We start from the raw sequence: 24,838 nt of genomic DNA, 5'->3' as shown, positions 1-24,838 counted from the left end.
TTTCATAGTTTTCTCAAACACATGATCCAATAAAAATCCTCTCAAAAAGTCATAAAACACACAAAATCACATTTATACTTGATCAGCTGATTAACCACGAAATCACATTTATATTTGATTCTTTCCTTCATAAAATACCAGAAAACATAAATTTATGCTGAAAATCTGAATATGGACTTATAGAAGACGAACTAAAATTTTGATATAAACTTTCATTTCCCTGCGAAATCAGACAACAGTCATTTAAAACAAAAACACCTTCAACAAAAAGCAGCAAATTAATAAGTACAAAACTCTCTAATATGACCGAACTGTCAAGTGTCAACGACCACTCTGAATGCATCTTCAGATCATCACATAAAGTAGCAGATCAGTATCATTCACTAGTAGCTCTGAGGCTGTGACACTAACCAAACTGTCAACGACCAGGGCCGACATAGATCATAAGGACCTTTGGGCAAAAAATTTTTTTTGACTCTTTAATAGTTAAAGTTACAATTTTAGCATGTTTATTTAAAAAATATATTGTTTAAAATGTTATTAAATTTAGATATGAAAACATATAAAATAAAAAAATTAGAAATACATGTAAATTTATTTTTGTAGTTAACAAAATTTAATTTTTTCTTTAAAAAACACTTTTTCAAAAAAATTGAGCCCCAAATATCATGGCCCTGGGGTGATCGCACTGCAACCACAGCCGGCACTGTCAACGACCACATAGTGCATCTCAAGATCAAAGCATCATAAAATGAGAATGATTTCATCATCAATAGCAGGATTTCAAATCCAAACCCATCACACAAAAGCAACACCAATATAGAATTGTGTCAAAAAAAGATTATTCAAAATTACCGGGGATTGTATATTATTACAATATTAAAGTTAAGACTAAAAGTAAATCATCATTAAAAATACACGGTAACATATAAATCATATACTTATGTTAAATATTTTATCTATATTTAATATTAAACAATAATATTTCTGACTAAAAATAAATTAATTTGTATTTATACATGATGAACATCAAAATAACAAATCAATTTATGCTAATATTGTATTCATCCATAAAATCACAAATGTTATCAAAATAATATATTTAAAATGAAAAGGAAAATTAACTAAAAATAATTTAAGAAAAATATGAAAATTAGGATTAGAGCATTAAATAACACTAAAAGTTTGACAAATAATAAATATAATATAATATAATATTTTTTAAGAGAATACAAATATAGTGTTTTATAATTATTACTTTTATGTTTTTGTTTCAGTGTTTTCAAAATCTAAATTATCGAGAATATATAATGTTTATTGGTTAATGTTATTTTGTTGAAGTTTTATGGGTTGTGATTATTTACTAATCCTTACAGTGTCATTGAATTTTTTTCGTTTCACAAATACAATAAGTAGTTAATTTCAAATTTTCAAATTTGATTATTATTATAGAAAAGATTTTGATCCAAAATCTATATCTTATAAATGAAACTATAAAATAAAAAAAAATTAGTATATTGATTATCAATATGAATATTGGAAGTTTATAATTTATAATAATAAAGTAAAATTGTATCTAATTATAATTTTATTTTTTATAAAAATAATATCAGAATTAAAAATCGTTAGGTATTATATATATTATTAGTCCGCACCTTGTGTCTTGTGTGAACGATCAACTAGTATTTAAAAAAAAAACGTCATTACCAAATTCCAACTCTGTCCGGTTTCACAAGAGGCGCCATGGAAGCAATTAGTGGGCTTCCTCTGCTTCTCATCTCTCTGTTTTTAACCTTTCTTGTTGCGCAAGAAACGAATATTATAACAGCAGACCACAAATTAAAAGATGGGGACACTATTGTTTCAAAAGGTGGGAGCTTCGAGCTCGTTTTTTTCTCTCCGGGAAGATCAAGAAACCGCTATCTCGGGATTTGGTACAAGAAAGTCTCTCTTCAGACAGTTGTTTGGGTGGCAAACAGAGATTCTCCTCTCTACGGCCTCCCAGAGCCCTAAAAATCAATGGAAACGGGAGCTTATGTCTCTTCAGTGGCATAAGCTCTCTCATCTGGTCATCATCCTCTTTAAGATACCCTATTGTTCAGATTCTTGATACAGGTAACTTAGTTGTGAGAAACTCAGGGATGGATCAAGATTACATATGGCAGAGTTTAGATTACCCTGGAGATACTTTTCTTCCAGGAATGAAATATGGGATCAATTTTCTTACCGGTTTTAACCGGTTCTTGACATCTTGGAAATCTCCAGATGATCCATCAACTGGTAATTACACAGATAAAAAGGATCCAACCGGTGTTCCGCAGTTTTTCTTGAAGAGAAACTCGGTTGATAGTCTTCAGGGCTGGTCCATGAATGGTTTAAGATTCACTTGTATGCCTAACCTAGAACCTAACCCTATCTATCGGTATGAGTTTGTGTTCACAGAGGAAGAAGCTTACTACACTTACAAGCTTGATAACTCTTCAGTGATCACAAGAATGCAGTTTAACCCTAATGGAGCTTTGCAACGTTACACTGGGGTCGATAGTCATTGGAACTTCTATCTATCTGCTCGTGGCTCTTACGGAAGCTGCAACATCAATGATTGTCCAGCTTGTAGGTGTTTAAATGGGTTTGCTCCTAATTCTCCAAAGGCTTATTCTGATGGGGATTGGTCAAACCCAAAGGGTGTGTTAGAAGAGTCAAATTGAGTTGCGGTAAAGGAGAAGAACATTTTCTGAAGATTTCAAAGTTGAAGTTACCTGATACAAGAGCATTGTGGTAATGATAAGAGCATGGATTTGAATGAATGCAAAAGGGGTATGCTTGAGAAACTGTTATTGCTCACCTTATTCTCCTTTGATATTAGAGATGGAGGAAGAGGATGCATTATTTGGTTTGGAGATTTGATTGATATAAGAGACAGTATGATGAAAATGGACAAGATCTGTATGTGAGGCTTACTACTTCAGAAATAGGTAGGCTAAGACTTTGTGAAATAAAAAATATTGTGTTACATCTCTTGATCATTTTTTTTTGTTTGATCACAGAAAAGTATAATATCTAAGACGTGAAGGGCAAGAAAAAGATGATGCTCGTTATACTATTATCTACAGCATTGTTTCTTTTTTGCCTATGCATAAGTCTGACTGTATGCAACATGAGGAAAAGAAAGCAACTTGCAACAATAGGTAAATGATCATGGCTCTATGAAAGTGAAGTATAAGGATTTAAAAATGTGTTTATAAGTTTGTAAACTATTGATTTATTCAGATACTTTGCAGTGCGTTTTAGACCTTGTTTCCAGCAGGAAACAAGGGGAGGAAGATCCTGAATTACAGTTTCTTGATCTTCAAGTCACATGTGGATTCTCTGATGATAATAAGCTCGGACAAGGTGAGTTTGGACCAGTCTATAAGGTAATAAGTCACAGCTTCTTGTCCTGTTTTTCAGATTAAATGGTAAGATCTTTTTTATTGTATTATTTCACTTGTCTTCTGGAGAAGAAATCGCTGTAAAGAGGCTTTCAAGAACGTCAAAGACAAGGAATAAGAGTTTAAGAACGAGATCAAGCTAATTGCAAAGCTACTACACCGAAACCCTGTCAAGATTCTTGGATATTGCGTGGAGGAAGATGAAAGAATGCTTAGCATCAGCAGAACAAAATAAAAGCCTGGATTCTTTCATTTTCGATCAAGCGCGGCGCAAAGAACTTGATTGGCCTATACGTTTGGAAATAATCAAAGGGATTGCTGGACGGCTGATGTATTTCCATCAAGATTCAAGGCTTAGAATCATACACCATGATCTCAAAGCAATCAATGTTTTGCTTGATTCTGACATGAACCCTTAAATATCAGATTTTGGATTGGCTTGAACCTTGGGAGGAGATGAAACTGAAGCAAACACAACCAGAGTGGTTGGATCATGGTAAGACTAGCCATCTTTACTGACTTGCAACACAAGCTAACAGTTCTTTTAAAAAAGGGATTGTTTTATATCGTTCTGTAGTGGATATATGTCTCCAGAGTATCAAATCGACGGGTATTTCTCACTAAAATCCGATGTCTTTAGCTTCGGACTTTTGGTATTGGAGATAGTATCAGGAAGAAGAAACCATGGTTTCTGCAATCAAGAACACAAGTTTAACTCAGCTTATTTTAGTCTTACCTCAAAAGTACTCATAATTAACTTTGTACACAGAAGTTAAGGCATGTTAGTTAATCAATGAAGCTTTCAAGGAATCATGTACAGATGTTTCTGAAGTGTTGAGAGCAATTCATATCGGTCTGTTATGTGTACAACAAGATCCTATAGATAGACCAAACATGTCAACGGTGGGTCTGATGTTGAGTAGTGAATTGTTGCTTCTTGATCCCAAGGAGCCTTTGTTTTACAACGAGCGAAATCTCTTGTTTTATGACACTACATCGATTGATCTTGAGGTTCCTTCCAATAATTTACAAACCACGAGTGTAATGGAGCCAAGATAAACCTTGTAATCGATCTTTGTATATTCTATAGTATTCTCTAACTATTTTGTGTAAAAATGCCTATATATTGTAATAAAAGTGTTGAAGCCATGATCCAAAGTTTTCCTATTGATTTTAGGTGCTCGGTCTATTGTAACTTCCGAGTATTTACGGGGTGGACATAGAGTTCGGCAAGTAAGAAGTTTTACAAGAATTTAAAATCAGATTCATATACGTTTAGTGATTAGATGGCACAAACTGATGTTCACCATAAAAAGTTCAAGACCTAAAATTTGGCACATGAGAACGTAACAGACATAATTAAGATGACTGTTGTATCTAGTACTAAGAGATCTCACCTAATGCTTACACTACAACGTGGAGAATGTAAGAGATACCTAAAAACGTGAATGCCAAGAAGAGAAAGAAAACGTGGGAGAAAAAGAAAAGAGAAAGAAAAACGTGGAGAAAGAGGCTCGTGTATGATTCATCCTTCGGCCTTAACTTGTGGTCTTTTTCTCATAGACGTGTCGTCTTATGGGTTCTTCTAAACGTATGGTTTTCGATATGGAGCATTATTGGACTTACTGACAGTTTTATCCGATAACTCTTTATATAATATTCGTCTGTTCGTTTAAATACCGATACATAGAACTTTTATTCATCTTTAATCAGACAAAATCATTAAAGAAACTATGTACTACATCTGTGGGAGATAGAACTCAGTTCTTATCGGATGGCTTTGGATAATTAGACTAGTATATCCATTAATATCCTGCCAACTTAAACCAACAAATTGTTACCTAATAATAGCCAGATTTTTAAAACAATCTGAGTATTTAAAAATTTTAAGTTGTAATAGATAAAACTTTTAAATGGTTGAATATACCTCTAAAACCCATACATGCTACATCTCTTTATGACAACTGAGAAGAAGGGATGTATTCAACTATTCTGAAAAGAATATAGGAATAGTAAAACAAAATCGTATTATTAATAAACAGACAACAAACAAACTGACTTACTTTTATTTATTTTTGTTACAGCTTTGTACCTTTATATAAAAGGTGGCGTCAGCAATGCATATCCTCTAAAACCCATACATGCCACATCTCTTTATGACAACTGAGAAGAAGGGATGTATTCAAATATTCTGAAAATTCATTTATATAAATCATGTTCATTATTCAAAGTTCTGAACTGTTCTAAAGTTCTTATCCACACATTTAGGGAAGTAAAAGAGAAACCACAGTAAAGAAGCAAACTACCACACACCACAAACTTCGTGCATTCTGGTGGTTTTCATCTTGACATCTCATCTTCCTTTGATTCTTTTTGATTCTTCACGTAGGCTTTCCCCATATCAAAGCATGCCACATGTGCACAACTTCCTCTTCACATCACCATGTGGTTATACTTTATCACAGATTTAACTTTTATTTTTCTATACTGAGTTCGCCAGAGCCACATACACACACTCACCACAAATTATACAACCATATAACAAAAGAAGACATAAGAGAATTATGGTCCAAGTAAATCATACTCGGTTATATTATAAATGTTTATTCCACCACCCTCATACGAATATAATTTTTCATTTTATTATCTCTACCGCAAAAGCAAAGAAACACAAATGTTTCGGATCACTTTGGAAAGAGAAAGAAGTATGGGAGAAGTAAAAAAACAAAACAAGTGGTTATAAAAGAAAGAACTTAGAGAGAGAGAGAATACTGGGGCCCATTGGACTTCTATTTACGGTCCAGACAACGCCCAGGTGGGCTCACGTGGCTCTTTAGCTCATTGAGAACCTGATTCGTCCACGTAGGACAGGGCAGAATCTCTCTCTCCTTCTATCATGGCTGAGATCTCGCCACGTCATCGATTATAAAATCTCCACACAAAATATCTCGAAACTCAACCAAGAGTTGGTCGCCATGGGCCCATACGCATTAAGTGGTTTTCAAATTAAAAAAAAAACTATGGTACATATTAAACCAGAGCTGTATGTTCAAATAATGATATATACAAGTATATACTTATTTTAATAACCGAGGATTTAAACCCAATAACCAAACTCATTTGACATTCCTGTCATATGATATTCGCAATACCTAATCACGATTGAAATATCAGCGAAAAGACATAAAATATAATTTACAGTTCCATGATAAATTCTGCAATCGATAGATGAATATACAATAACTTGATTACCTTTCTATAAGACTGTACAAGTGTTATAATCTTTCCCTGAAAGAATAGTTATAATTGTAAGTAAGTACATACTAAAGTTTGGTTTAAACACACGAGTCTTTTGTTTTAACTTTCTGGCTTCTAGCATCTATGGCTAAATTAACCGACTGTCACAAGATGACTTATTGGTATTTATTGAGCAAATTGTACGGTTATGAAGCTAAAATGTCTCGAAAATATTTTGTTAAGTGCTAATAAAAGTTAAACAAAAACATCTTATCCCTAAAACTAAAGTCGAGGATAAGCCATAAATCTTAAACAATAAAGAATTACTAGCAAGTGAATTTTTTTTGCAGATATAGAAATAGAACTGATCATTGTTCCAACAAAAATATAATAAAATGTTTTTTTAGTGAAGATGCTCAAGGTCGAAGAAGAGATATGACCAAGGCTGAAGTCTATAATCCAAAAAATTAATATCCTACTTGCTGGTACAGTTGGCTATGAAATGAAGTATTACCATAGGAGTGATAATAAAGTTGCTGATAGAATAGCAAAAGAGACTGCTACGTTTGCGTCTATTGTTCCTAAACTGTATTTTATGGTGCCTAGTTGGTTGTTTTCTTGTTTAGAGGCTGATATGAACTTTGTAAGACATTGTTTTGGGTAATATGAAGTAGTTGCTGAGTTAAAAAAAAAAAAGTTGAACGAATCTCTTAATATAAAGATTAAACTAGTCTCTAATTAATTCAATACTCTAAGAAGTTAAGTATTGTTAAATAAAATGAGATGGTTCCTTCCTTATTCCTGACCACAGAATGACAGAATTGAAAAAAAACATGGGTGCTCTATAAAACAAAACCATTGTGAAACTGAAACCAAAGAAGAGAAATAGATTTTTTTTGCTGGACACAGAAAAAGACGAAACTAGCCTCTTCTTGCAACTTGCACTTTCCTCTTCTTACTGTCCCCAGAAAAAACAAGAACAAACAAAGGACACAATCTTGTCTCTTGAGAGTTGAATCTAATGGGAAAGAAGTGTGATTTATGCGAAGGTGTTGCGAGAATGTACTGCGAGTCAGATCAGGCGAGTCTATGCTGGCACTGCGACGCTAAAGTTCACGGCGCTAACTTCCTCGTCGCTAAGCACGCGCGATGTCTTCTCTGCAGCGCCTGCCAGTCACCCACGCCGTGGAAAGCCACGGGGCTTCGCCTCGGCCCCACCTTCTCCGTCTGCGACTCTTGCGTCGCTCTTAAATCCGCGGCCGGCGGTAGAGACGGCGTAAGCAGCACTGAGAGGATTCAGACGGAGAGTCCTGGCCAGGAGATCAATGGTTTCGATAATGACGACGGCGCGGAGTCTTACGATGATGATGAGGACGAAGATGAAGACGAGGAGTACAGTGATGATGATGAAAATGAAGATGATGAGGAAGAAGCTGAAAATCAAGTTGTCCCGTGGGCTGCGGCGGCGCAACCGCTTCCTGTAGTGAGTTCATCATCGTCTGACGGTGGAGGCGGAGGTCCGGTGGCGAAGAGGAACAGGGAATGTTACGATGTACGGATATGTCTTTTTCTCAGTCAGTTTTGTCCTAACAATTATAAGTTATTTTAAAAACTTTTTCTAAATGATGTTTTTTTTTTTAAATTGCAGGAGGAGATCGGATGCTCTTCAGCTCAAGAGTCAAACTGTTCTCGGCCGTTGAAGCGACCGACAAGAGAGGAACCAGTGTTCAAATCAACGGCTGCGGTTAACTCTATCATCAGATTAGAAGGAGAGAGTCTCCGAAACATTGAACGACGCCGTTGATATTCATCTTCTTCGTCGTTGTTTTCTCTGTTCTTTGCCATTTCCAAAACGAGGAGAGATCTCACAGCCGTTGATTCTCTCCTCTTTCTCTTTGGGTAAAATCACCACCGTTCGTTTCTTCTAACGAAAGACTTGTTTTAGTGATGAGGTAGTTCATTTTTTGTAATTTTAAATGTTTGTATTTGAATATCATTTTCTGATTTTGTTTATCTAAGTAATTAATTTGGATTCTTATGTATTGAAATGGTTATTATTAGATTCGAATTTAATATTTAGATTATAAGTTCATGCATCAAAGGAATGGGCGAGAATGGGTGACAAATGGACACATTGATTTAACGCAAAGAAAAAGTAAGTACTTGATTGTGGTTTGCGTTGTTATTTCGACCACTCAAAAATAAAATTGTGGGACTTCAGAAAATAGATGATATATATTTCAAGAATTTTTATGGTTTATGGGTCGTGAAAGTTTCTTTCATTCGCCAAGAACACTGAACCTGTCATATCTGACCTGTCTGCGAACTGTTTTCGATGGTCCATGAGGATAATGTCATATCATCTTCATGTTTACTTCCCTTAAGCTTATCTCAATCTCATCATCCTCGTTGATTCACATGATCTCATCTTTTTTGTATGCCATAGTACTCTGGATAATATAAAGAAATATTCAGATCTTACCAAAACACGTTTTACTTTGTTTAAGAAAATTCGGTGGCTTTCACTAGCGCTGGGATTTTGACCCGAACCGATTGGTCCAAACCGAACCGAACCGAGCATTAAGGAAATTGGTTAGAGTTCGGTTATCAAGAACAAACCGATCGGAAGCTGTTTTAAAAATGTTCGGTTAGTGTCTCGGTTCGGTTCGGTTCATGATATCCGATCGGTTAACCGAAATTTAACCTACCTATATATACATTTCTCCAACCTTATTTGTCGGCTTAACCTAATCAGTTTCTCTTTTTCTCTCAAACATGTGCCTTCGATTCGGCGGTTCTCAGTTCTCACCCTAGCAATCTCGTTCCCGTCGTCTGATTCTCACATCTTCCGACAACAAGGTAGGTTCTTCAATCTGTCATGTAGTTCTGTGTAGTTTTTGAGTTTGGGTTCGTTCGATTTGGGAGTTAAGGTTATCAATTAGGGGTTTATGATTTGTGTCAAATTATTTATTGATTACTAGTGTGACAGTGTCTCTTAGGGTTTGTCTATTGATTTCCAGTTTAGGGTTTGAGTTTGCAATTGATTTGGGAGTCGGTTATCAGTGTGAAAGTGCCTGGAATAATGAATTGGGATGGATTTGTTGTTTAGACGTTTAGGGTGAGTTCATGTCGAAGGATTTGTCAATTGATGAGTGTCTTGTGTGTTGTCTGTTGATACTCTCTTTCTCTCTAACTTGATTTTTCTTATTATGTAGATGGGAAATTGTGAAGTCTATGATGAACTACGTAGAGAGGGCAATTGATTTCATGTTTTGTTTGGTTCATCATTATGATTTCTTTTGGTCCCTGATTCTGTATTTTGGACATTCTCAGTATTATTTTGAAACTAGGTGAATTTCAAAAAAGTACGAACAATTATATGTTTTTCTTGTATTGATTTATGTTTGTCTTTCTGATGTTTTGTAATTTTTTCAGGTCTTAATCGAAATAACCGAAAATATCCGAGAATTAAAAAAAAAAAAAAATTTTTGGGTGAACCATTTAACAATTCGGTTACTTTCGGAAATAAGTTGAAAACCGAACAAAACCGATTTCCGAACCGACCCGAACCGAATTTAATTTCGGTTTTCTTCGGAACTAGTTTTAAGAAATCCGGTTAACCGAAAACCGAAAATTCGGTTCGGTTCGGTTTCGGAAAACCGAAATCGCAGGCCTAGCTTTCACAATCAAAGCATGACTATCGTCAAAAGTTTCAAGCTTTAGTCCATACTCTCAAAAGTCAAAACCAAAAAGTAATGGACATGGTCTTTATCCCATACGTTGAGTTTGACAATTAGCTTAAAGCCTTAAACTGTACACTAATTAATCACCTAACATTCATTCATTTATTCAACCATAACGTGATCTACATTTACACGAACGAGACATCATAAATGAAGGATATAAATTCAAAACTGAAACAGGTGACGAGACTTGTCTTTCCGAATCATTTATTGAACTGGATCGAACAGGCCAGACTAAAGGTGACAAGTTTTTAAAGAAATTCAGTTGTCATTCACTATGACCAAAAACGAAAAATGAAATGTGGTATTCAATACTTTTTTTTTTTACAATATACCTCCCAAACTAGTTTTAATCGGGGTGGACCAGCTATGAATGACTTGGTCAAGTTTGGAAAAATTGCTATATAGCAAATCATCATCAATGTTTTTGTATCAATTGGAATTAAATCAAACCAGATCGATCGACGATGAAGATCATAGTCACAAAAGGGTTTTAGTGTTCATACCAACTCCTTCATTGTTTAATGCGAAAATTCATACATGGCGAATCATAAAATAAAAAACAAAAGTGGACTGAGAATAATGAAGCCAGAGGAGATTCCAGAGATCTCTTGATTGAAATTTGATAGCACAAACACACACACGTACATACTCCTCTGCACAAATCTACCTAAATCTCATATGGTAGTTTCAAAGCCGAAAATGTAGTTTCTATATACCTAGCTGTGAAGAAGGTTGATCCAGTGAGCTTCTAAGACGCATTTTACTCATCTGTAAAAGGAAGATAATTAAGCTTTGGATAATCAAATTATATGCAGTGATGGTATTTAAAGACAACTCGTAACGATGAAGTAGTGTAAGCTTTAATGTCAAGTTTCCTTCTAAAGCTGTAACCTTCAAAGAGCACACAAGACGGATCACTGAATTAAATCAAGCAAAAGACCATTGATATTTTCTTTTTAAAACCCTAGGCTTTGACAATCTAATACATATTTTGCATCATAGTTAGAACAATAAGTTGAAGAACACGCGAACGTTCTGCGAAGCAGCTTAGTGGAACTGTTTATCTGATTAGTTTACTTTTAATGGGCCGGGTTTTTATATTAAGGGCCCATATGTCATATTTTCTGGTGGAAAAGAAAAGCTACAAATTTGACTTTTTGAGTATTTGACTCGATCAATATGTCAGACAACATATACCTTTTTTGTTAAAAGTAAAACAGACAACATATACTTTCTATTGAATATTGATATATATCAAACATACATTGAATTTAACAATTAAAAGTGCATGATTGATGCATCTTTACGAAAAACTGACAACATATGTATATCCAACACACAGTTCTACCTATATAACAATCGTAGAACACAGGAAGAGGAATCATAGGGACGACCTGTTAAATAAGGTGGAGGCTGAGATTGATTTATTCGGGTGAAGAATTCACAGAACATGGATGTTGCATTGCTTTGTGGAAATGCAAAGGTTTGCCAAACAAAGGAAGAAATTTTGGACTAAGGGACACATGGGGACTAATAAGAGAGGAGTAGGGCATCAAAAACAAAAAGAAAAAACAAAGAGAGGAGCATCCAGCATGTAGCTGGTCAAATGGAGTCTGGTTTCAATATGCGACGCCCAAGTATTCCTTCCCTTCAGTGGCTAGCGATGAAGAATCGTCTAGCAACGTGTGATCGAATAACAAAATGGGACTCAAAAATCAATGCCTTGTGTGTCCTATGCAAAGGGCCATGGGAATCACGGGAAAACCTACTTTCACATGTTCTTATTTAGCTTTCATGTGGGAGAAGCTGATAAAAGGGATGCTGGCAGAGAAATACACAGCGAATTGGGTTTGCATTACATATCTAGTGCAAACAAAAGATATTCCCGACCATGCATTATGTGATTTGGAGAGAAAAGATTAGAAGGAAGCATGGTGAGGCTGAGTCGCCACATCCTCTACTCATAAAATATGTGGACAAATATTGAGAAATAGAACTCTCTCATATAGGCTGGCAGGAGACAAGTACAAAGAGACACTTCAATACAACAAATCTTGATTCTTTTTTTTTTCAGTTTCACAATTCTTTTGATTTATCTTTCTCCCTCTCAATGATGCAGCACTCTAATGCAACAAAGGCTTTTGATTGAATAAATTTGACATTCTTTCATAAAAAAACTTTGCTTAAAAATTTCACAATCATATAATTTTTTTTTTGATGAAAGACAATTATATATATATATATATAAGATTATAGATGAAAGGAGGTGTTTGAAAAAAAAGAGATAAGGATCTTCTAGTGCTACTCAATCTCCCAGTTATAAATCATATATCTATCTCTATATGTTGTGCAACATCTTTGGACAAGCTAAAATGAAGAACAATTTGATATATTTATCTCATCAAATCAACAGGAAAATCAGACACAGTTCTTAAACCGAGGATTAGATGATAACCTGAATCGTGACATCATCATTGCATAACTAAAGAAGCACAAAATGGTTCCAAGCCCCAAGAGATCTGACACAGCTTTAGAGAGAGAAAAAGAAGAGATGTCTCATGACACAAATTAAGGAAGAGAACAGAGAACATATGTCTGAGTGTTTAGGTTAGAATCTCATAATAACAACCAAAAGGGTAATCAAAAACCTGATTCTTTCTTTCGTTCTAGCCTTCAGATGCATACACCAAAAAGGTTTTTCTTCTTCTGTTCCATAATTTTTTTTTTTTACTTTATTATATGAAATCAAAAAGACGATTTGTTTATATTCTATAGAAAGAGAAAAATGTGAAAATTCTCCAGAGATGTTTCAAAAATAGTTTAAGAACATTTAAAGCTTCAATGTCAAATCGATGGTGGATGTGTTGGGACTGCAATCACCAACTGATGTAGACACTGATGAAACCGGGAAGAAATCGTACTCCTTCACATCTCCTGTTTCGTTCCTAGGGTTTCCGTTCCAAAGTTCCTCCATTGAGCCCTAATACACCATTAATTGATAACAAGAAAACAAGATCAACAACTATAAATGCATATATATCTTTTAATATATGTTCAAAATGTAACCGTATGATTTGTAGCCTTGTTAAAAACCTGATTAGTGGGAGCAGAAGGTGGAGCTGAGTATCTGGCAATTCTATGATCGTAGAAGAAGCCTTGGTTCCTCTGGTCTGGTGGAAGAAGATGAGGAAATACTGTGTATTCCGAAAACCCACCACCGTTGGACCGTACCACATTTTGATCTTCATTGATACGTTGCTTCTACAATAAAAATAAAAATAAAGAAAAATCAAAACCCTTTGGATGCCAAAACCATTATCAATCATATTTTTCTTAGATGAAAAAAAAAACGATTGAAACCAAACCTTGAAGCAAACATCACAGTGATTATTGGAGGGGTTATACACTTGAGGATTTGGGATTGAAGATGGCTCTACAAAACCCCATGGAGGATAAACCGGGATCTGACCTGACCCGACTCCGCCACCAAGGAACATGCTTCGAGTGTTAGGCCCACCAGTACCGTAGCTTGGGAAGCCTTGTAGCACAACACCCGGGTCGGGTGAAGGGGTAGCGTTAGGGCTCGCTGCCAACGTATCTCCTCCTCCTTGGGCTTCGATCATGTTCTTTTTTTCTTCTTCGATTCTGAGTCGCTCGAGCCTTGCCACACCCATCCCTCTCAGCGCGGGTTTCTTCCGTTTTGGCTCACCTGTCTTCGATCCCGGTTCCCCACCACTACTCTTCTGTGGCGGCTCTGTCAGGCTCTCGCTGGAGTCGTTGACAAGGTAAGTGTTTCTCATAAGCTCGTTTGGGTTTTGGTTTGTTGGCGTGAAGAAGAGAGGAGTCACCATTGGTGATAATCACTGAAGAGGTTTGAGAGGGAGATGAAAAGAGGAGAAGGCAAATAGCTTTCAAATCTTATCTTATTCCTGATTTCTTTGTATATATGTCTTGTGTATATTTACTCAGGCAATCTACTTATCTTTATCTTTTTTACTTTGTGTTATTTCCAGGGACTATATGAGGATAAGCTTATCTTCTCCTTTTTTTTTACCTTAGAACTTTTAACCCCTATACTAGATTAAGGCCTTTTTCTTTGTCAAAGATTAAGGCCTTTTTAGTTCAAAATGATAAGTAGAAAAATACGCTTTTCCTTACCTTCTTATTTTTATAGTTAACCAGATATAATTATTCTTTTTGCTTTTGCATGCATGTTGAACTTATGTCTATAAACTCAAGTTACATTTGACAGAAAATGGGTTTACTCTAAATCACTAATCCACATTTTGTTCGGGTTTAAGTCGAGAGACATCTGCAGTATTATGTATTTATGTTAGTGTTTTGGATTATATAATCATGGGAAAGAGTAAATGAACTACTCTAGTAACTAAGTATAAGAGAGTTCGTAACTGAAATTATGCTATGGCACGAATGTATGATTGATTGATGCAGGCATTGGATCTAGGAAGAAATTCAACAAAACAGAAAGGTAGTTAGTACTAGCTAATCTTCACTTTTGTTGGTTATACCCATTAAATGGTGCATTCCTCTCTTTCGATTCTTACTCCTAATTAATTCATTTATATCAACCTACTTTTATCAACAATTGTAACAGACTAACTATATATATTGTGTGAGCGAAGAATGTAATATTAAAATCAAAGCTTCCAACTTTTTATCGATTTATTTCTGCAATATTTGTTCTTAGGTAATATTGTGAGAATCCAAATTTGGTACCGTCGAGGCAGCATATCGGAGGTTGGGGCAAGACTCACTCGTGATGTTTGAATCATACGGTCCAATAAAAACAGTGCGTGGTCACTAGTGTATAGAACCGGCGGAGAAGAAGATAGGTGTCGGGACGTGAGACCATTCGCCGATTGTAGCAAGCGATGTCTGAAGTAACGTGATTTTACTCAGCTCATGTCATCTAAAATAGGCAAGTCTAGTTACAGTCGCAGTTATATTTATCCTTTCAAATATACATATAAATACATATATATAACCTTTTTCAATGAAAATACATGATAATTATGCTTACAAGTAAATCTACGGTGTAGTTAAAAAAAAGTAAATCTACGGTGAAGTGTGAAATCTTTAGCTATAAATGTATTATATGAGAAGATATTTTCAATGTTGTATTAATTGTTAATTTCTTTACGCAAAATTTTAAATGCAAAAGATGTGTCTATCATATCTTATTTTATTTCTTTTAATTAGCTTTTAGGTATTTGAAAATTTTACTTTTTACCCAAAAGGGAAAAACTGGCTGTGATATATATGGTTTCACATGAGAAGATGATCACTACAGCAAAAGTAATTGCAAGACTCGTGAATTACGGAGAAGGTTGGGAAAAGTAGCAGAGTAGAAATGATGGCTGCATCATATAAGAAAAAACATCTTAAAGCTGCATCCATGTTAGTTCTTGCATCAGCCCAACACCTACAATTAGAAAATTATTTAGAGATATTTTGTTTATTGGCTATTTTTACACTAATCTTAAGAAAACAACTCTGAAATATATACATAAATTACACCGTGTTCTTATAATTATAAACATCTTCCTAAATTTTTCTTATATTATTTTCAAGAGTATCTATCATATACACAGATGTTACTCAGAATGATTTTGTCACAGTTAACCAATTAGATTCCATGAAAAATAGTCTGGATTGGGAAAAGTCCAAACCGCGTGACCCTTCCAACATATCTACCAAGCCTAGAACGCAAGGCGAGATAATAAACAAGGTATCCTAATATATCAATACAAAATATATAGTCATTTATATATATATATATAGAGAGAGAGATTGTATATTGCGGTTTAGCTTAACTAACAAAGTGTAACATCTCCTCTGATTACTACTAATAGCTAATCCTTGAGTTAGAAAAAAATGAGATGGTTATTGTAAGTTTAATTGTTTTTCACAGTCATTTTCAAAAAAAAAAAAAATTGTTTTTCACAGAAGATCATGTGATTAAAAAAATTAACGAAAACTGAAAGAATGAAATAAGAATAAAATGAAATAGCTAAACAATATATTGGTTACTGGATACAGTTTAACTGATGTTTTAAAAAAAAGAATATGTAATCGAATAAATAAACTAATATGGATGCATGATTTAGTATAGATACTGCTTAGATTGAATTGTGGGCTAGGACAATGGACGAGCGGAAGACCCCACATGTGCAAAGGCCGAGCGGAAGACCCCACATGTGCTTTCATGTTAAGTTACGAAGTGTGGCCCAAATGACACGTGTAAGAACGGGGACCACTCCTAGGGTTTATATTGCTGGATTTAGGCAGGCATGGAAAGATTCTTGGGATCGGTGAAGCATATTGTGTCCTTTCTAAGAATGATTGGATCCTTTCTTTCTTCTTCTTTGATCCTTTCAAACAATTTTTAATGCTCATATCTAGGAGAGAACCAAGATAACAAATTATATACAGTATATACTTTTATTTGGTTAATGAAAACGAAGTGAGATGCAATGATTTCTATTTTTCTTAACCATTTTTTAGGTTTTATTTCAGATGAAGTATGTTGCTTCCGTTTTTGAAAGCACCGTGATCAAATTAATTATGAATCGTAGAATATAACGATTATTTTGATTCCGAACAAGAAAAAACATAGACAAATTACCAGAATTGTAAAACCTATTTACATTTGTGAAAAACATTCACACGATATGTAATTACAGACATTATTTATACAATAAGATGCATTATATACTTTTGTTTCTTATAGCGATCTCTAAGTATGTCTTATATGTGCATATTCATGGAGTAAATGTGGACAATAGAGTACAAAAGGAGGCAGAGTGGGTGAATAAATGTGTGAATTTTGGGGCAGTGAGAATTATAAAACATAATAAATAAATAAATAAGGATTAAAAGAGAGCAACTGTTAGTTTTGGCTTTATACAATGATCTTCCTTATCTATCTATTTTCATACAAGCTTGCAAACCCTTCCTTAAACCTTCTTTTGGACCACATCTCTCTCATCTTATTTTTTTCATTTCTTCTTTTTCTGAGCAACATTTCTTCTTTTCTAAGAATTTAATTTCCAGATCTATATTATCATTACTTTAGATCTGAATCTCCAACTGAGATTCTCTACTTTCCCTCACTAGTACAGTTGTTGCAGGCCTCATTCAACTAAATTACATTTTTTTAGGAAAGGATTAACTAAGTTACTTTTTCGCCCTCGCAGCATCTAGATTCCTCATTTATCAATCTACTCACCGCTTGCATTTGTAAGCCTCTAAGCCGAACATGAAAATGTGCCAAACCGATGGGTTAAATTGGTCTAAAAACAATTAATTACCACACTTGGTTAAACATACAGGTATGAAGATAGCCTCCCGGGGGGGGATAAACTTACCATCTACTTTACGGAAACGGGTAAGTGGAAACGGAAGCGTATGGAAGCACATAAGCGAAATTTTTAAAAAATTTAGGAAGCGGGTACGTGTTGGAAACGTATATACATATAATATATATATATATATAATATATATATAAAATATAAGAAAATTTAATATAATTTAAGACTAAAAATCATATGATTTAAATATAAAATAAAACATTTATTAATTTATAACAATTTTGAAATGATTTCATATTAAAACTATAAGAATAACATAAATTAAGTTTAAATAAATTATGATAATAATTATTTTTAAAACTTCATAAATTTATTGACATAATATATTTAAATATGTGATATATCTTTAATAAAAGCTTCAATACATAAAGATAATTATAGTATTAATTTTAATATTTGTATATTTCTATTCTCTTTAATTCACTATTATTAAAATTTAGATTTTGTATAAACTAAAAACTATGTTTTTATATTTTATGAATTATGAAAATGGGTTTAAAAATAAAACGGAAGCGTGATTCCGAGAACGGAATCATAAGCTTCTAACGTGTTTTTAAAGAGAACATTTTGAAAACGTTTTGGAAACAAGATTCCGTAAGCTTCTATAAGATTTTGATTCCGATTCCGGTTCCGAAGCGGGAAGCGGACATCTGATAAAGCTTACGTGCTATCTAGCCATTGAGTTTTTTTTAATGTCTGATTAATTATGCTATAACGACGATGATAATACACGTCTAACTGCATCACTCCGAACCGTCTTGTACCAAGCTGAAAATTGCTTGTAATTCGTCTCTTTATAATCTATATAATCTGGTATTTTCTGGGGTTTGAATCTCATACCTCCGGATATAAAAGCATTAATGAATCTTTACTCAAACCACTGGACCAAATGGATTTCGCTTACCATTGAGTTAAAACTTGTAAATTCAGTGACAAAAAAAACTTGTAAATTAAAACTTTGGAATGAAGGATCAGAAACAATGTTAAAATCTGGACCGTTCAATAGGCAGAGACAAATTTGAGCCCCATTCTGTGTCCAAGAGTAGAAAGTTTTAAATAGGGTTGTGTGAATTTTTGTTGTGATGAATAATTTTTTCTAAATATTAAATAATTATAACAATAGCTATTGTCCCTTTCACTTGTTTCTTGTCTTGTTCTTCAACAAGACACTGCAACTATTTCAGGCTGAAAGTACAAATTGTTTTTTTTCTTCTGTATTTGCAAATGTGCTAGCTCCATATATTGTGCGGATTAAACATTAATCGGCGGTTATATAAGTAGTTTTTAGATATGGATAGATGGGCGAGTTTGAAAGGATTTCATCGGTTTAGACCTCGTGGAAGTCGAACTCATGATCAGCAGCAGCCTTGGAGAAGCCATAAACAATATGGATGGTTGGAAATATAAGGTTTAATTAATATCTATGCATGTCGTTATGTATGTACTCCTCGAAATGCATTTGCTTGAGTAAAGGAATTAAGAGGGGATTAATGTTGAGCGAGTTAGATACCCTTTTTGATACCCTTTCGCTTGAAAACATATAGCATGAAAAAAAAACATATACCATGATCCAACTGCAAAAACTTGTTATTTATTACATATCAAAATCACCAACCACCTATTTATTGTTCTCTAAAATAGAAAAACTTTATTATAGAGATAGATTCTGCTTCATTATATAAATATATAATATTATTTTATTTATTTTTGAAAGAAACTTTTTAAATTTTTGTTTTCTTCTAAATATAAATTGTCTATTTTTAAAAATAAAATTTATTTTAAATATATATTAGAAAAGGTCAATTTATACAATATAATCTCTCTATTTTGTAAAAGGAACTACAAAAAAAGCAAATTGACCTTGTATAAGCCTGCACATCCAGATATTCGGGTCGATTTTGGGTCGGGTCTTGTCGGAACCAGGTTCTTTGGATCTTAGAAATTTTAGACCCATATATATATATATATATATATATATATATATATATATATATATATCTATAATTTTTCGGGTTTGTTTCGAAACTGGTTTTGCCGGGTCCGATTCGGATCTATAATTCCAAACCCGTAAAATACTCATAATTTTTGGGTATAGTTAAAGTCGGATACCCGGACTGGATCTGAAAACTCTAAAAATACCTGAAGAACCGAAAAATATCTGAAGAACCGCAAAAATACCCAAAAATATACCCAAAATCAGATCAGAAAACCCAAAAGATATCCAATTTTTTTATTTGAATATCCAAATTATATTTTCTGAAAATCTAAAATTTTACCCGAAAACCCAAACCCAAAATTTTAAAAAAATATCTGAGATATCAAAACATATCCAATCATCCAAATATACCAAATATATTACAATAATTTCTGATACTTTGAGTACACTATCGGGTCTCGGATAGGAAGCAAATCCGGACCAAAATCTGCCCTTCCAAATAATACAGATTCAATAGGTACTTTATCATGTATCCGGATCCGAATCCGTATTTGTATTTTCGGGTTCAGATCTTTGGATCCGGATAAAATGCCCAAGCATATTCTTGAATATAAAATACTCTAACATTACTGAGCCATTTTGATTCTTGGGCAACTGATGAAAAACTTATTTTCACAAGCCTTAAATGGGCTTTGAAGAGGCCAGCTTCAAAGAACGTTACCAAGAAACAGAGAACTCTTTCCGCCAAGAAAGCCAAAAGATTGAGAATTTTAAAGCTTCGGTACTGGTCTATATTTGGTATTTTGTTAACATATAAAGTCTTAGGGTGAATGGTAAGAACATAAAACAGTCGTAGATGGGAAACTACTACTTCAAACAATCTTCAAACAACATAAGATCAAAATGTAATAACAATGTCAAGGAAGGACATGTATATATACAGGTGGATGTGTATATCTATATTACTTCTATATCCAACACCGAGCTCTTTGCACGAATTTGTTGTTTTGTCTCTACAATATCTTCTTTGCTCGGTCTACTTGAAAATATGTTGGGTCGCATTTTCAGTCTGCATCTGTTACTTCAGCTTCTATGTCCACTACCGCTGTTGAGAAACCCTTTCCTGCAAAAAAAAAAACAATACACCTCTTCTCACCATTGGATCCACAAGACTTCTCAGTTACACATTTGCACAAAGTAAAGCAGACATTTGGGTAAGTAAGAAAGAACCTTTCTTAGGTGGAGAAGAAAACCCATTCAGGTCTTGTCCGAAAGCAGTAGTTTGGTTGGAAAATTTCACTGGTTCCTTAACAAACTTATCATCCGCAACTGCATTTTCCCAGAAGTACAATGCTAATGCTTCAAAAACCGATATATTTCGATAAAAGCTAAAAGTTATGGATTCATCTTTTCAACCTGAGAATGGCTGAGTGCAGAAAGGGCAAAGCTGTACTTCATCGTCCAACGATGACCTGCAGCGATTTCAATATTTAGTCAGCTGATTTAGGAACAACAATTGAAAAAAAAACGGAGGGATTTGATTCTTGTGATAGACATCCTTACTTGAATATCTGAAACTCGTTTCCGCAATTTGGACACTGCACAAAGCGTATCAAAACACAAAAGTTCTAGCTAACGTTAACTCAAGAATAGCATAAATCTTTCGCCAAACTATGGAAAAGCTATCTTTAAGTTAAGCCAAAGAGACAAGAAGGCATACACTACTCTGGACAATATCTCGTTGTGCCCACCAAAGAAAAGCTCCCAACCCCAAAATTGGAACAATCACCACAACCAGCTGCAGAGGCAGATTTGTAAGAGAACTTTCAACTAAACCATACGCATACAAAATTAGATAAACCACAGAGAGAGTGTTAATAATTTACCCAGACGGATACAATAGCGTCGAGAACCCAACCAAGCTGACCAGTCATAGAGAGATAAGTCAAACCAATAGCCAAAGCGAGGTTCCCGAGGATCCTCCCGTTGTTCCCGTTGTTATCTCCGCCGCCGTTAAAGTCCAAACCTTTGTTACAGCTAACCTTAAAGACTCTTCTTTTACGATTAAGAGATCTCTCTCTTGTTAGAAAGACAGTTTCTTTCGAACCAATCATCGCTGGCCGTCTCTGACGAAGCTCAATCACGCTAGCTCTTAATAATCCCGACTTGTTTCCGAGCAGAGAAGGACCAAAGCTCCGTCCTTTGGAGCGTGGTCTGTTTCTTGGTTGCTTGTTGTAGCCATCGTGTATGGAGAAGGTACAAAGGGTAAGCTGCGGAGTCGAAGCCATCATCGTCTGAATGCTTTGGTTTGCTTGCCGAACACCAACGCTCAAGCAACCAACAAAAAAACAGCTTCGCGATGATATATTAAGATTGATATAAAGTTGAAATGGTAAGAAAACAACGCGGGGATAGCTCAGTTGGGAGAGCGTCAGACTGAAGATCTGAAGGTCGCGTGTTCGATCCACGCTCACCGCAAACGTTTTTTTCTCTGGGATTTACGTGTTTGAAACGCGGCGTTTCTCTCTCTTAATTTTACTTGGTTGAAAGGCAGCGTTTTAGGGATGCAAGGAAAACACAAGTTTGACTTTTAAAGAGAGACGTGGTTATTGCTTTAAACGCAACGTTTTAGACATGTAAAGAAAACTGGAATTTGACTTCAGTTAAGGCTTAAAGCTCAGTTGTTTTTTTTTTTGAGCAAGTCTGTTCCTTTAACATTTCTATCTTATGTCTTATTGTACTGCATTATGGTTTGATGCGATTGAGTGAGATATCCGATTCAATTTTTATACATCTATTAAGATTGAGTGTAAATATGGATTTTCAATTCCATATGGTAATTTAGATCTGGATACAATGTTAGAAACTCAGTGTCCCTATCTAGTGACCGAGAAGTGTGGATCATGATGTGCATGTTAACCAATGAACGTAACTTCTAAAGACGTTTATTCATTTATTTTGGAAGTTTCATTTTTCTATTCAATATTCATATATACATTTTGATTTGAAGTTAGAGAATTATTAATTCATTAATATATACTACTTGAGAATGTTGAATGCATATATGGTAATATAATCTCAAACAACCATTTTATTTTTTAAGAATTCGACGAATCCATCAAGGTATTGGTGGAACAATTATTATAACATTTCTCGCCCATTAAAACTAATCAAAAGCCCATTGCCTTACTGGAATCCTAAGCCTAACCGAATCGGTAGAAGGCCCATATAAATCCCTATTTATTTACATTAATTACCACTCTACCCTCTCAAGCATTATCACGAGAGTTACCAACCAAACCAAATGATCTCTCTCATTGCCTAAACTCATATGTCTGACCCGAAGGTCCGAACCCGCCACTACTCAACCCGCTCGAGCTGTACCCAAAACTCTGAGTCAACCCGCTCGAGTTCATCTGCGAATTTCTCAACCCGCTCTCCGCCTCTCCCTCCGCCGCTCGAAACGCGTCGTAACCTCCTCCTCCGTAACCGCTGCTCGCCGGAGCTAGCTCCGGGATGGGATTAAGACCCGCTAAGCTAGCCCAGTCGAAATTCCCGTTGAGAAGCGTCCTGAGCGAATTCACCCGAGGAAGATCGAAAGACCGATCCTTCATCTCCGGGAACGAGTCGAGAACGTCGTCGTGGTGAGACGACGAAGAAGAAGACGACCCGTTCGTGCTGTGTTCAGGTTGAACCGGAGCAACGGCTTGTTGTCTCTGAGACCCCGACGTCTTCTTGTAGATTCGACACAACACCCAATCATCCAACTGAAAAGAAAAAACAAAAAAAATTTAACTTTAGCGATTTATTGATCTGGAGGTTGAAGAAAGTGTCAAGCTTCTGTTTTGTTAACCTTGGAGCTTCCGTGGCTACGAGAATGCTCGAAGAGGCGATACTCGTGCATGATCCAGTTCGTTTTGGTGCCTTTTGGAGCTTTTCCCGCGTAGAAAACCAGAGCTTTTTTAATCCCGACGCGGTGGCCGTCCGACGTGATGATTTTGTCGGTACCCGTAGCTTTCCAGTAACCCGACCCGGCTACTCTGTTGGGTCTCGACCCGTTTGGATATTTACGGTCTCTCGGGCTGAAGAAATACCATTCCTTCTCCCCAAACAAGGCCTTACCTGTTGTTACACATACACAACACCAAGAACATAAGAAACTTTATGATTCGTAACAAATAGCACCTTTGACTTTGTTAAAAAGAGTGTTGCTTACTTGGCAAATCCCAAGGATCGAACTTGTAGAGATCGATGTCTCCGATGACTTGGAGAGAGAAATGATAGCCTGCAACTTTCCGACAGAGATACTGAACAAGAAGCTCTTCATCTGTCGGGTAAAATCTGAAACCCGGTGGTAAGCTCAACTGGGCTAACGGATCCATTTCTCTAACACCCATTCGATTCTTCAGCAGACAATTAACGATCTAAATGTGTTTTTAAAACTCTTAAAAAACCAAGAAAGTTATGTGTTTATGTTAGTCGATCTTTTGGACAAGCTGGTGATTAGCTGCTTTATATAGGCTGTGGAAAAGGTTAGGTTCTTCGAGGATAAGTACGGTCGTCCTTTTCTTACTGTTCAAAAATCTTAATACGATTTTCTTTGTGGGACCCATTTTAGCCATTGACATACTGCCACGTATATGAATCAGCCGACCTTATCAGTGAGCTGTACATTATTTCTTGGAGCGATATAAATGTGCGTAACACATAAACGAAGATTTTCATTTTTAACATGCGTAAGATTTTTACTACAATTATGAGAAAAGTCCTCTAAGTCATTGCATTAACTTTTGAGAAAACATCATCACGGTAATTTTTTTTTTTTTGCCATCTAAATCTAAAAGTATTGTATTAACAAAAGTCCGAAGGCCCAAAAGAGTACAAGCCCAATCAGACAAACATAAAGCCCGAAAAAACTACACAATCCGGAAGGCCCAAATACAACATGAAATTTTTTTAGGCCCATCAACAAACCCAACTCGAAGAAAGGCATGTCCACGCGTCGAAGCGACCGTCCACGTGTTAGACAACACCGCCCCATCTAAACACATGTCCCAACCGCTTCAGCACGGCTGACCGTCCGACGGAACAAACGCT

At 35.2% G+C, this 24,838-nt stretch overlaps 4 protein-coding genes, 1 non-coding gene and 1 pseudogene across 5 annotated transcripts; 3 read left to right on the top strand and 3 right to left on the bottom strand.

The window, feature by feature from the left end:
- Nucleotides 1-1,685: 1,685 nt before the first annotated feature.
- Nucleotides 1,686-4,490, top strand: LOC108808394 (G-type lectin S-receptor-like serine/threonine-protein kinase At4g27290; annotated as a pseudogene).
- A 2,982-nt stretch (nt 4,491-7,472) lies between these two features.
- Nucleotides 7,473-8,730, top strand: LOC130510714 (zinc finger protein CONSTANS-LIKE 4-like). The gene is made up of 2 exons (XM_057007299.1): nt 7,473-8,220; nt 8,317-8,730. Exons 1-2 carry the CDS (start codon nt 7,690-7,692, stop codon nt 8,470-8,472), a joined length of 687 nt encoding a protein of 228 aa, XP_056863279.1. The 5' UTR covers nt 7,473-7,689; the 3' UTR covers nt 8,473-8,730.
- A 4,363-nt stretch (nt 8,731-13,093) lies between these two features.
- Nucleotides 13,094-14,403, bottom strand: LOC130511916 (protein SPOROCYTELESS-like). Its single transcript, XM_057009771.1, has 3 exons — nt 13,780-14,403; nt 13,508-13,675; nt 13,094-13,394 (listed from the first exon to the last, which is right to left on the bottom strand). The coding sequence occupies exons 1-3, from the start codon at nt 14,263-14,265 to the stop codon at nt 13,245-13,247; spliced, it is 804 nt and encodes a 267-aa protein (XP_056865751.1). The 5' UTR covers nt 14,266-14,403; the 3' UTR covers nt 13,094-13,244.
- A 6,193-nt stretch (nt 14,404-20,596) lies between these two features.
- Nucleotides 20,597-22,090, bottom strand: LOC130511917 (uncharacterized). The gene is made up of 6 exons (XM_057009772.1): nt 21,628-22,090; nt 21,462-21,539; nt 21,305-21,339; nt 21,158-21,213; nt 20,972-21,070; nt 20,597-20,864 (listed from the first exon to the last, which is right to left on the bottom strand). The coding sequence occupies exons 1-6, from the start codon at nt 22,030-22,032 to the stop codon at nt 20,806-20,808; spliced, it is 732 nt and encodes a 243-aa protein (XP_056865752.1). The 5' UTR covers nt 22,033-22,090; the 3' UTR covers nt 20,597-20,805.
- A 56-nt stretch (nt 22,091-22,146) lies between these two features.
- TRNAF-GAA (transfer RNA phenylalanine (anticodon GAA)) lies at nt 22,147-22,219 on the top strand. The gene has a single exon. It is a non-coding gene; the product is annotated as a tRNA-Phe (tRNA).
- Nucleotides 22,220-22,814: 595 nt separating this feature from the next.
- LOC130511915 (NAC domain-containing protein 72) lies at nt 22,815-24,241 on the bottom strand. Its single transcript, XM_057009770.1, has 3 exons — nt 23,958-24,241; nt 23,595-23,863; nt 22,815-23,508 (listed from the first exon to the last, which is right to left on the bottom strand). The coding sequence occupies exons 1-3, from the start codon at nt 24,136-24,138 to the stop codon at nt 23,056-23,058; spliced, it is 903 nt and encodes a 300-aa protein (XP_056865750.1). The 5' UTR covers nt 24,139-24,241; the 3' UTR covers nt 22,815-23,055.
- Between the last annotated feature and the right edge of the window lie 597 nt (nt 24,242-24,838).

The sequence above is a fragment of the Raphanus sativus genome, chromosome 4, assembly GCF_000801105.2.
Source record: "Raphanus sativus cultivar WK10039 chromosome 4, ASM80110v3, whole genome shotgun sequence".
Taxonomy (NCBI): domain Eukaryota; kingdom Viridiplantae; phylum Streptophyta; class Magnoliopsida; order Brassicales; family Brassicaceae; genus Raphanus; species Raphanus sativus.
The sequence above is the reverse complement of the archived record's forward strand: the minus strand, read 5'-3'. Positions and strand labels throughout refer to the sequence as shown.

Coding starts and splice junctions, on each gene's coding strand:
- LOC130510714 (XM_057007299.1), top strand. CDS start 7,690: ATGGGAAAGAAGTGTGATTTATGCGAAGGTGTTGCGAGAATGTACTGC. Junction 8,221..8,316: donor GGAACAGGGAATGTTACGAT/GTACGGATATGT, acceptor TTTAAATTGCAG/GAGGAGATCGGATGCTCTTC.
- LOC130511916 (XM_057009771.1), bottom strand. CDS start 14,265: ATGGTGACTCCTCTCTTCTTCACGCCAACAAACCAAAACCCAAACGAG. Junction 13,676..13,779: donor ACTGTGATGTTTGCTTCAAG/GTTTGGTTTCAA, acceptor TTTTTATTGTAG/AAGCAACGTATCAATGAAGA. Junction 13,395..13,507: donor CTTCTGCTCCCACTAATCAG/GTTTTTAACAAG, acceptor ATGGTGTATTAG/GGCTCAATGGAGGAACTTTG.
- LOC130511917 (XM_057009772.1), bottom strand. CDS start 22,032: ATGATGGCTTCGACTCCGCAGCTTACCCTTTGTACCTTCTCCATACAC. Junction 21,340..21,461: donor GAGATATTGTCCAGAGTAGT/GTATGCCTTCTT, acceptor CGCTTTGTGCAG/TGTCCAAATTGCGGAAACGA. Junction 20,865..20,971: donor TTCTTCTCCACCTAAGAAAG/GTTCTTTCTTAC, acceptor TTTTTTTTGCAG/GAAAGGGTTTCTCAACAGCG.
- LOC130511915 (XM_057009770.1), bottom strand. CDS start 24,138: ATGGGTGTTAGAGAAATGGATCCGTTAGCCCAGTTGAGCTTACCACCG. Junction 23,864..23,957: donor CGATCCTTGGGATTTGCCAA/GTAAGCAACACT, acceptor GTGTAACAACAG/GTAAGGCCTTGTTTGGGGAG. Junction 23,509..23,594: donor GTAGCCACGGAAGCTCCAAG/GTTAACAAAACA, acceptor TTTTCTTTTCAG/TTGGATGATTGGGTGTTGTG.